The 12,759-nt window shown below is 35.5% G+C and overlaps 1 protein-coding gene across 1 annotated transcript in view; it reads right to left on the bottom strand.

The window, feature by feature from the left end:
• Positions 1–12,759, bottom strand: part of LOC108908312 (thrombospondin type-1 domain-containing protein 4) — a 159,691-nt gene that overhangs the window by 113,427 nt on the left and 33,505 nt on the right. Inside the window, exons 2-4 of the mRNA XM_018712338.1 lie at positions 12,505–12,659; positions 1,379–1,472; positions 132–231 (exon numbers count right to left, since the gene is read on the bottom strand). Of these exons, the coding sequence (XP_018567854.1) occupies positions 132–231; positions 1,379–1,472; positions 12,505–12,659 (349 nt within the window). The remainder of the gene's footprint in view (positions 1–131; positions 232–1,378; positions 1,473–12,504; positions 12,660–12,759) is intronic.

Raw genomic sequence — 12,759 nt, 5'->3', positions numbered from 1 at the left:
ACTATTTCAGAAAGTCTACACTAATGCAGAATATTCACCCAGTGCAAAAAATTGTACACTTTATTGAACGAATTCTATTCCTATAAATATTCCTATTTTTCCAACGATATAACAAAGGGCCTTCGACAAACCTTTGAGAAACGGCTCCCAGTCGTATCTTCTGCCCTTAAAGCGTCGATGATTGAAGGCAGCGCATTGTTCGTAACGGAAATCTCGACCACTGGGGCACTCCTGAAATAAAACAATGATGTTACATTTGCATATTTCACGTCGAATAAATATTATTATAATATCGCCATAACTGATTTATTTTGAGGACACAGAAGTGTTTGTAGACCACTTCTATTTATACAAAATTTGATTGTAACCTAAATATTCTTGATTTGTACCAAATGTTTCATAAAATTTAAGCTTGGAACTAGTTCAATGCTTGCTCATTCATTGCATTACGAAGGATTTTGACAGAAAATTTTGGAATAATACGGATTGTCTAAACATAATGGAATTATGCGAAAATTAGAGTTTTATTAACATTACATCCTTGTGCTTGAATAACGAACGGTTTTGTAGATCTGATTCTTTTATTTTAAAATGAGCAACATACTATGTCAAAAAATTAAAAAAAAATCGTTGGTGTAGAAATTTCAATTTTGTAAAGATTCTTAATGTTTCAATATTTTCAATAATAATTTCGAGCAAAATGTAAGACATCTTGTAATATTGGACATTTTTAAGAAATTGGTAGTGTAATGCTTTCAAAGTGCAACAAATCTTCGGTAGCGACCGCTGGGCGCAGGAGAGGTCCGATCGGGGTGATTAGAATAGAAATAAATTATTCACACGTACAGTCATTTGTTTTATGACCCGGTGGTAATTCGACGTAGTTATTCTCCTAAATATGTGAATTACACGTTGTAATAAATTGATCAATTTATTGACCAAATTTAAGACCACCAAATTTTAGATTAAACACAATTATAACAACAACAAACCAGAAACCATAGTAAAGTGTCAATATTGTAGAATTTAAAAAAAAAATAGTAAAATTTTACTAATAACACTAAAACGGTGAATAGACTAGAACAAGTTCTGTTCTCTCGCAAATTCTAGTGAATATTGGTTTATGAATGGAAACGTTCACAAATTTCATGAATATTATTGCAACGTTGCCATGTTTTTTAATTTAAGTGATTTTTTCCAAAGGAATTATCTGGCGTCGATTTATCTGCACAACAGATTAATGAGCAGTACAATGCACAATGTCCCAATAAATTACCACCTCCCTGTATGGCGCGGTGCTCAGATTATCTAATTTATATCATGTAAAACAATATACAAGGCAATCAAGACGGCGGCAAACAAGGATAAATCTCCTTACCTGACTGTTGCACAAGTGAATCCTCTTATAGAGTCCTACGCAACCATTAGCCGACCTGCCACTCTGACGCCGCCGCCTTTGTCTCCTGACAAATCTGAAACGCGAAAAAATTAAGTTAGCAGTTAAGTTGCTGGTCGATAAATAAGTCAAAGTCGGTACTTTTGCGCGTACACGACAGTAAAATAATCGATTATTTGCATACAATATTTTTTTCGAAAACTATCATCAACAATTTCGTTAAACTTTCAGATGACAAAATGAGTATTCTTTGTCACCTAGCAGCAAAATACCTAGAACTAAGAAGTGGATCTTATTTGTGGAAGGGCGAAATGGGCGGTGACTATTAGACGCCTTCATTATAGCCATCTTTCTCTATCGCACGGATTTCTATGACTTTCTTTATCGCTCTCACGTAACTGCCGATGAACCATGAGGACTTTCCGACCCTGTACATAAATTTTAAGTAATACATTTCAATAAAATTACAATTTATTTTGCACTACATGTAAATTGAAAGTGCCGATATTGCAGTGAGTTAAATTTATGCAAGATGCTGTCAGTCATCGTAACTTTTAGTTGTGGGTGTTCAATGAGGCTGCTGCTGTAATTATTTAAGTTTAGTGCGCACTTTGTATTATTGGCAAGTTCCGTGGGCTCTTTTGAAGATGGTAACGAATTTATTTGCGATTGAAATTTTAATTCGTATGTAATTTTCTATATATGTTTCCGCTACCGTACTAGAACGCCACCCTCCATGTTGTTTAATGGTGGTAATATCGGCCCCTGCATCGGCTAACAGAGTGGCTGAAGAAAGTCTAAAGCAGTGCCCTGTATACAGTGCACAAAAAATCTTCAATTTGTAGTAACTGCCGGATGCAAACACAGTATTTGCGGTATATCTTCTTCTTGTTCTTGGTCTGAACTTGAAATAACAAAACATCTCGGAATATGAATTCGTACTTTTCTCCAGATTCGTTCGGTAATACATTTGAAGTAACATATTTTGCAGCTGGTACTAACTCTGATAGTGTTTCAAACACCAGAATATCATCACCACTGTCAATTTAAAATGATTTAATATATTTTAGCAAGTAATATATTATATATGTAATGACTATTTTAATGTTCATTCAGAATCCTCAACTCGTGCCACAGAGTATGATTTCACGAGCGTGCATTCACAGGATGCTAAGAAGTAATGATATGCATCCATACAAATTTAAGCTACTTTCTGCTCTTTATCCGGGTGACGCCGAGCAACGTGTACAATTTTGTGAAACGAGATTAGTGCGACACCAAGAAAATCCACAATTTTTGCAAGTTTGCAACATATTATATGGACATACGAGTCACAATTTAGGAGAGAAGGTATTTTTAATAGACATAATACTCATTTGTGGTCATCTCAAAATCCTCATGTTATCCGGGAAAGAAACCTTCAAAATTTTAGCGTAAATGTTTTTTGTCTAATTAAAGATAACCAAATTTCTTACCATATCTACGAATAAAAATTTAAATGTCGACAGATATCTCAATATTTTGCAAACGGTTGTGGCAGATTTTCTAGATGATATACCTTTAGACCAACTAAGGAAGTGTTGGTATCAATTAGACGGGGCTCCACCTCACTGTCACAATCAAATCGATCAACAGCTGACTGAAATGTTTGGAGATAGATGGATGAGACGCCTAGGACCGTGGAATTGGCCAGTGAAGTCTCCCGAACTCACTCCATTAGATTTTTATGTTTGGGGAGTAATAAAGCAAAAAGTTTATTTTACAACCGTTGCTTCAAAAGAGGATTTGATTGCTCGNCGTCAGATAGCCAGGGAAAAATCCTACAACGTTAGTTATGGTCATTTTTTTGCAACCCGTTGTTTTCAAGACAGCGCGCCAAACCATGCGTGACCTTGATTTGACCTTTAATGACCATCAGAGGTCAAATTCGGAAAATGGTCAAGGACATATCTGAACGTAAAATTTTCCGCTCTTTTCATTTCCGGGGTCAAAAGTAGGGCATCCCATTTGAAAAAGTTAACTTGACCTCGAAATAACCTTGAAGGTCAAGGTCAAGGTCAAATCTAGGGTCGCCATTGAACAGCCAGGGAAAAATCCTAAATCTTTTGTCTGAATCATTTTTCCTCAAAATGCATTTTTCGAAAGTTATTGTGCTGTTTCCATACTTTTGGGACACCCTGTATAAATCCGCAAAGGATTAGTAGGTAGTGCTCAAATTATATAAACAAAATTTTCAAGGTCACGAATATTTTGAACATTATCGTCAAATCGTCGAATGATAATTTTCTAAAAATATGCGTGATTAAACATGTGTGGTTTTCGGTGAGAAAATTTCGCACCAAAATTGTGAATAAAATTTAAAAAGAAGAATTTGTAACAACCACTATTTTTCTAACTCAACCCCCCCCCCCCTCCCGCAGTTTTTTTGATCGCGCAATTGGTTACAAAATTGAGTGAGATTTTCATAACAACATCGGGTTTTGGACTACAAACTTGGACGAATATCTGTTCCATACCTTGTAGATATAATTGTGGATTAATAGCAATGAGCGGTATGTGCATATTCGGGCGTGCGAAATAGAGGAAGTGACGTTATCGCACGCCCTGACCACTTCACTGCACCGGAACAATGGGGCATTAAATCAGTACGTTGTCAAAATGCCCGTGTAACTGCTCATGCAGCTTGCACGATGTCATCTCTCGGGAGATGCACGGAATAATGGTGCAGCCGCGGAGGCTCCGCTTTTTGTGACTTAGGTAATCATGATCGCTGGGGACAGATGTACAGGGCCTTCAGAATGTAAACTAGTCACAGAAATTGAAGGATAAAAAAGTCCTATACTTGTAGGTGATTTTCACAAGCCTGGAACTTGGCCGAAAATGGTCGCGGAGTAAAAAAAATGAAGCAGTTTGAAGGTTCTAGTTTCAGGATATGAATGAAGTTTCCTGCATCAATTTTTTTTGTCAACAAACGAACATCTTATAAAGGATACTTTGAAGTTTTCAAAATCCTATGGTCTTTGTATACGGTTTTTGTGATCGAAATGCCACGGCGTCTCGCCGTGAATATGCAGTAAGATTTCCTCATTGCAGACTACCAGCAAAGGAAACATTTTCAACGACATTCAATCGTCTCAGACAAACTGGGTCTTTCGGTATTCCAATTTATGCTTACGGACATTTTGCCCCACTTCAGGACGAAGTAAGATCGAATACTATTTTAATCCATTTCTATGAAAATCCATCCACGAGTGTCAGAAGATCTAGCTATGAGTTAGGTATTTCGTCAAGTTCCATTTGAAGGACTCTTCGGCCATGATGGACAACTTGCGTACTATATCCTGCGTGTGCAACATTTATTGCCTCAGGACATACGATGCAGGCGCGTGTTTTGTGACTGGATGTTAAACCAAGCAGAGAATGATGATCAGTTTACGCAAAAAGTAATGTGGACAGATGAGGCAACATTTACTCGAAGGGAAATTTTAAACCAAAGGAACAACCATATCTGGTCCTACGAGAATCCACGGGCGGTAAGGGAATATAATTTTCAGCATGAATTCCAATGTAACGTATGGTTGGGTATGTTGGACAACACTATAGTTGGTCCCTACTTCCTTCCGCATCGGTTAAATGCTGACATGTTTACCGAGTTCCTTGAAAATGGTTTTCAAGATCTGTTAGAAGATGTTCCGCTTAATACTCGAATGAACAGTTGGTTTCAACTAGATGGTTGTCCTGCCCATTTTGGTAGAGGTCCTAGGGAGTGGTTAAACATTAATTATCCCAGGAGATGGATTGGTCGTGGAGGACCTGCAGCGTGGCCCGCACGTTCACCGGACTTGACACCGATGGATTATTTCGTTTGGGGTGCTGTTAAACAAAAAGTCTACGAGGTGCCAGTTGATACCCTAGAAGATCTAAGACAGCGAATAGTCCAAGCGTGTCGAGAATTAACTCCAATTCAGTGTCGATCGGCCACTACCTCCATAATTAGAAGATGTCGTGCTTGTCTACAGTCCGGAGGCGCCCATTTTGAACAAAATATTTTTTAAATCATTTCATTTTTGATTCACTTTTCGCTTTGTCTAGGTATAATATTAATTGGTAATTTTTTGGTTGTTTCAATTTACAAATAAATTTTCATGTATTGTTTGCCATCTTATTTTATTTAAAAGTACACAACACAAGTAAATGAAGTGACTACAAACCGCCTGAAAAAATTTAGGAGTATTGCAAGGGTCGTTACGTTGTCGCATTACGACATAGTCACATTAGATGTTAGGTACTTAAATATTTCTATTGTTTTCATCAACATCATTTTTTTTTCTAAAAAAAACACCCTATATCTCAAAAACGAAGCATCTCCTAAATAATTTTAATACTATTGGTTAAACCCAAGGGAAGGGGAGACAAAAAGGCTTATTTGACTCACACATACTCGAGACTAAGACCAATTTTAATAGGTACTATATTTTTTTAGGTTTTATGAGGAACGTCTTCCTAAAGTTTATCGACAGAATCCAGAAGCACCCTTCCGAAAAATCAATTTTGCCATGAAACTATAAGAGTTAGGAAAAAAGGGAATGTACACTTTTTGTCAATAACAAACTGTTCTATCTAAAAACATCATTTTTTATTTTCAGTAGGACCGTATTAATTTTTTTTATAAGTCTGAGTCCCCATAACTCCGCCACTGGTTCCTTGCGGGACTTCCACTTACATGGAAAAATGGTATCTTATCAGAAGATGTGTCATGCCAAATTTGGCTTAAATAGCCTTAATCATTTAAAAGTTATTTAAAAAATTCGAATTTTTTAAAAAATCTTTTAGGACCTATATTTTGAAAATGAAGCGTCTATGGAAAAAAAATTTATACTTGATTTTTTTCTTATTTTTTTATGAGGAATATCTCCTTAAAGTTTGTCGACTTAATTCTGAAACAACCTGTATAATAAACCGAAACATCATAGAGAAAAAATGCCATATAGGTATCAGTAAAGTAAATAAAGAATTTGGCAAATTTAAGCTACACATAAATGTTCAGATTCGATTCGAACTGATATTCGAATTCGATTTTTTGATAAATGGATTCTAATCAATATACCGATTTTCAGACATACCACCGATTCGATTCAACATTTCGACTTGATTCGACATTTCGACTCGATTCGATAATTCAATTCGGAGCGATATCTCGATCCAATTCGATATTTCGATTCGACATTCCGATTCGATATTCCGATTCGATTTTTTCTGCTAGTCCGTGAGTCGAATCAAAAATAACATCGATTCGAATCGATATATCGATTTTTTGCCCAGGCCAAGTGCCAACTTAGCGTCACTTTTTTCGAATTATTTTTTTGATATTATTCTACATACCCTTTCCCGTCATAAAGTGCAATAAAATGTCTACTAATATATTTTTCAAGTTTTCAGGTTTTATGATCTAATTCGACTGGACTATATTTTTGATCAAGGCCTTTAATTTTTGTGACTAGCATAGTAGTACCATGTAAAACTGGGGTAGTATCGGAATGTAGATCTGAAGAAGAAATATACTGCAGCATCGGTCGATAGCCGCACGGTTTAAGGCGTCATCGTCAGTACTTAAATCGGATGGGTCGATCTGCCCGGGTTTCGAATCCCGCGGCCGGTAAACCGTAGATTAGCTATGCTTGTACGGAGGATTGGCACCCTCTGTGCAGGTATGGTAGGGTGGAAGAATGTTGGCTTGGGTCAATGTGAGAGATTGACACCGGTTGGCATTTGACCACACCCCTAATTAATGAGGTTTTCCCTCATTCCTGCATTGAATGGTGGTAAGGGACTACCAACATAAGTCGTTCCTGGGCGCAAATGCGGCCTGCGTAATAATAATATGCCGCCGTCTCTCCCGCACAAGTCTCCGACTTCTGGGCTAATTCTCGTAGTTAGAATGAGGAGTAGATATATTATTATTATTATTAACATGTACCAGAAGACGAGGAATCCGATTTTCTGTCAACTCTTACAAATTTTCTTCGAATAATTTATCCTCCAAAAATGTAGTACTTTTAGTTAGATTGATGCATTTTTGACACTTACCAGTGACTTTTTTTTAATATATTATTTACTGGTTCTAATATTACTGATAATGTCATCAAAAATGCATTAGTTAAGTTTTTAGAAAACGTCAATGTTCCAGAAGCTTTGTGGAGTCCTGTACCCCGATTCCAAACTGAAGCAATTTCGCCTATTTTTAACGCTAATGAGATGTAAATACCGCCATCTAAGAGCGTCGTATATTAATAAACGGCCTGTAAAAAGTGTCGTTTATTTTTTTAATGCGCCCGCCATATGTCCGATCAATTTTTTTATAGGCATGAGCTCATGTCATACGACACTGATGTAACTTAATCACCGAAAAAACTATCACGTTCGTGATTTACTTCCACAAAGTATTTGGCGCCGAAACATGTGCACGCATGAGTAACTTCAGATAAAGAAAATGTAATTATTAGTTTATTTATGGTCTTGGTATATTAAGTGGCTCATTATAGTAAAATGTATCACATTCCAAGGAATATAATTGTTAAAAAAATATAGAAATAGAAAATATAGAATTATGTTCTTACCCAGTAAACACGCAAAAGTTTTTAAAACGTATTTTCTAGATGCCAATAATTAATAATTCGCGTTACATTAGAAAATCTGGCCTTGTTTGTGGTGACTGCAAATGCTTCGCCGGGACTGAGCCCGAGAACAACAGGGGCAGGTCAAAGAAAATTCCTATAGCTAAAGCTAAGAAAGTAAAAAACATAAATAGAAGCATTATTTAACTGTCTGTTAATGAATAATTTTCTAAAGAGCATATATTTATTATTACATTATACCAATTTAATTTTTCGCGTTTACTTTTAATTTAATAATTTTTATGTACCAACAGAAGCTTAATATGTTTTTATCAAAGACGTTGATGTTATGTTGCATCTAATATTACCATTTTTAAATTCATATTAGTATTTATTATCTATCTATGTTTAATATGATTCATATTTAATTGTTTTTAGTTTTCACTACAAACTCATATGCATAAAAAATACTGACATTTGTTTCAGTTTCTAAATATTCTATGTTGAAGTCTAGTAATCATAATTATATATCTCCGTCTTCTTCGATTTATTACAACGGTGTTCTTAAATGGCTACTTACAATAGACCTTTTTAGTAGTGACGTCACATACGCCAAAGAATAGGCAATCCCATAGAGCACATTGTCATGATGTCAATTTTTTTTCACGTTTCAATCATTCAAGAAAAGTTTGATTATCGTTAAGAGACGTCTATAATAAACGACTTCAAGAAAAAAACACTCGATAAACACACTGACACAGCACAGCACCAAGAAAAAAATAAAAATACTTACAATTAGTAGAACTAGAAAATGCCAAGATTAAATAAAAGAAGAGAAAATGACAGCAATGAGATATCAAAAAGATCTCACTTGTTTATGAGGCTATATTTTTTAGAGGATGCGCATTAGGTACAACACAGCTAATGTTAAATTTTTACTTCATTTAAATTAAGGAATATTCTTTTATATCGTTTTTTGTAAGTTTTAAGCACGTTAGTGTATATATTTTACCAAACACGTGTTGGTTGTTCTTAAATACTTCCAAATCCTAGTAAAAATAAATTAACTTAAAGTTGTCCATTTTTATAGCGTCTATGTAAATTGTACATAAGGGTCAGATTCGGTCTGTACAATTTCAACCATGACAGTTTGTTGCGGGCTGCCTAAATATGTGACGTCACACTAAAAGAGTCTATTTACAACGAGAATTATTTATGGATTCTAACAAAAAGGTTGGAAAAACATGTTATTTAAACCTCTTTTTACAGACTTACAATTAAACTGCGTTTAGTGAAAACCCCAATGATCGTTTCATATTTACTAATATTAAACATTTGTCCTCTCGTTACCTAAAACATATATAACCACTAGGTCCAGGTCTAGGGAAGAGCCACGGGGGTTTATAGCCACATACCTCACAAGATCGGAGGGTCTCGGCAAGATCTGGCAAAATTAAACAAAAAAGTGCTTGGGTTTTGCTGCTTTCTTTTATAATCAAACCAAAAAGTGTTTAGGTTTTGAAATTTTAAATCGTTGTTTTCTTCTGTTTCTTTTTAGAAAAAAGGCCTCCGTACAGCTTGCTGCTCTGAGATCCACAATCCGGCCATGTTTACAACCGCGACATTTTTAAGCTAATTGTACGTTTGTGCCAATGGTGTTTAGACATTATAAATGCATTTCTAACATGTGTGTTATGATCAATGGCGGCTGGTGCGGGGGGCTTTTTTATAGTAAAAAAAAAATATATTTAAAATTTAGTTTACAATGTTATCTAGATGATTAAATAGATTAGTCTTATGAAACACATTAAAAAGGAAATGTTAAATTTATAATGCGCAGTCAATTTAAGCAGACCTGCAAAATTCGTTTGAAAAACTCTGAATACGTTTACAAAGTGTTTACAGGGGTGGTCATGGTTACAGTCGAGCATCAGTGAAACACGGAGTGGGAGTAGCACATATTTACTATACAGTTTGGGCATTATTTAGACAAATGCGGAAGAATGGACTTTCACTAAGTATAAAAAATACTGTGAAACACATTTTCCCTACATTTCAATAGTACTTAAAATAAAATTACCCAATTATACAGGGTGTCCGGTAAGTACCTCCTAATCTCTCGGGAGTGTATAGGGGAGGTCAAAATAAAACTAGTCCTTCCTATAATTTTTTTTCCTAATGTGCCCCCTAACGGAGTTATGGGGGGTCAAAGGGGTACCTAGAAATTAACGTNCCCCCACCACCACCACCCGTACGATTTTATTGAATTTCTCGCTTGCATAAATAACTTTAAACACGTTTTAAAGTAGGTTGACAATGAAGAAAAGTATTGTAATCTTAGACATGGTAAGTACTCGGAATACCAAAGATATTTTTCGAAAAATTAGCCCGGATATCCCAGTACATTTAGTGTAAATGACGGCTATAACTACGTAACTAATTGATCAATCGTTCTGTTTTTTTTTAAAGAAGCGTTTTTCCAAGAACTTTTAAAACCTGCTTTAAAAAATTTGATTTACTTGAATATTCACAAAGTTCTAATTGTTTATAACTACAAAAATTCGACCAATGTTTAAGCGCCAGAGCTCTCTTAATAGACGGATTCAGATTTTTCAAAAAAAGTTTGAAAGCTTGAGAGCCCTTCTATATGTAATTAAATTTTCAAGTAACTAAGGGCCTTGGTTTTTGCTGTGCAAAATTTTGAAAATTTGCAAATTTTTTTTCAAAATTTGGATTGCAAAATTATTATGCAAAATCTATAGAACCGATTTTGAGAAATTTGGTGTGGTGATTCTACATAACGTGAAGTTTTCTTGAGCCAAGTATGAAGGTCCTATACCCAATTTAAAGACCCCAAAAAAATTCACTAAAAAGTAATGTTTTTTAACCCCATTTTTGGCGAATTTTTCGATTTTTACAATAATAATCATGATTCATTCGATTTGTAACTAGTCATATTTTGTAAAAAATTTAATCACAAACATTTGTTTCCTCTTCCATTTTCGCCTAAAATCAACTCTTGAAAAGATACATAATTAAATAGGAAGAAAAATATGACACTTTTCGAATTTTTTTAACACATTGTGCCGCCAAAAGTTAAGCTCACGTTTTTTTATGCACATAGAAAAATTTTCATTTCTAGTGATACTTGAAAGCCAAAAAGCCAAAAATCTCCGTGGATATACGATTCACCAAATATGGATATGGAACAGATACCGTCTGGACCACATAACAATAATACGGATTGGCATAGATAACGGATTGGGATGCAGTTACCGATTACACCTGTCTTTGGGCGTGGAATATGAACAAATCTCAATGTTTCTAAACGCGCGGCTTCCTACGTGGACAGGAAATACCAACAGTACATCGAATTGTTGATGTTATACCAGATAACAAACTGAACTAGTCGTTTCTGTTCTCCGAGCGAAAGCACATGACATTCTAATAAGGTAATTGCGGCGAATGAGATACAACAACACAGAGCAGCTTTTGATTATGATTATCACCGTGTTTACACGGTAAGATATGCATCTCGTGCCAAGTGATGTGTTTGAAATTATGAGTTGCCCGCGAGGAGATTGCTACTATTCTTCAGAAGCCATTAGAATGCTTAATCTTTGGTTATACGATTAATTAAAGCTTCTTTGCTAAACAAATTTGCACATTTTAGGATTCCAGAGAAATTGTTTTGTATCGAAGACATGCCGATTGTCGTAGACTGCGTTATTGGGACATAAAACTACGGACTTTAACGACTTTGGAATTAAATAGTACAGTTACAGAAACTATGCTGATTACATGTGTGGTGAATTTTAATCAGCTAACAAAGATGAGTATGTAGCCTCTTTCTAATAAACTTTAATTGGCTGTAATTAGACCATCTCTGTTATTTCAAATAAATTGTCACAGCGGTCAGCCCGTGACTATAATCCACAAGGCCATTTGCCACAGCCGATGGACATAAGGTCAGATTTCATTTGTTATTCGTTTGTGCCAATAATAAAGGCATTTTTTCGTTCGGCAAGTCCGAGGCTGTTTATACGGGGTGTCCCTTAACGCAAAGGTCACATTTACACAGGAAAAATTACAAAATGCCGACTGAGAAGGTTGTGATGCTCATCTTCAGATATAAATAAATGTTCTTTAAATACCGTGGTTAGTTGAGGTTAGATCAGTTTTTTCTAATACTGTCTTTTGTATTATTCCATGAGGACATATTTTTTTAAATTATTCGAAAGCCGAGAATTTCACCAACTCCTTTCCGGAGGAATATATTTTTTTTTTTTTTGAATCACCATTAGCTCATTTTATCAAGATGGATGTGAAAAAGTGGAGTCAAGGCAACATATTATCGAGTATGAAACACCAATAGCCAAAAACTTGTCACTGATCCTTCAACTGAAGATTTTTTAAAAGGAAACATTGTCAAAAAGTCATCTTTTGTCCAAATCAGAAACAACACTTTAAATTTAACAAACTTTCCGTACTGACCTTGAATCTGCAGGTGTGTTGATACAATTTCTAGTTTGTTGTGTGATGCCACCTCCACAACTCCTGGAGCAAGGACTCCAAGGACTCCACGCCGACCACTCCCCAACAGTCTTTGGTGGTTTTTTCGATATTTGGTCTCTGTACAGCTGGTGCACCTGCAACAAAATGGATTTCAGTGTTCCAGAACTTCTTCTGAGGAAGAGAGCGGTATGTCTCTCGAAATGACAGATAGACAATACATTGTAGTAGTACATT

This window comes from Anoplophora glabripennis, unplaced genomic scaffold (assembly GCF_000390285.2).
Source record: "Anoplophora glabripennis isolate ALB-LARVAE unplaced genomic scaffold, Agla_2.0 scaffold11, whole genome shotgun sequence".
Lineage (NCBI taxonomy): Eukaryota > Metazoa > Arthropoda > Insecta > Coleoptera > Cerambycidae > Anoplophora > Anoplophora glabripennis.
This window is presented reverse-complemented; position numbering and strand designations above follow the sequence as displayed.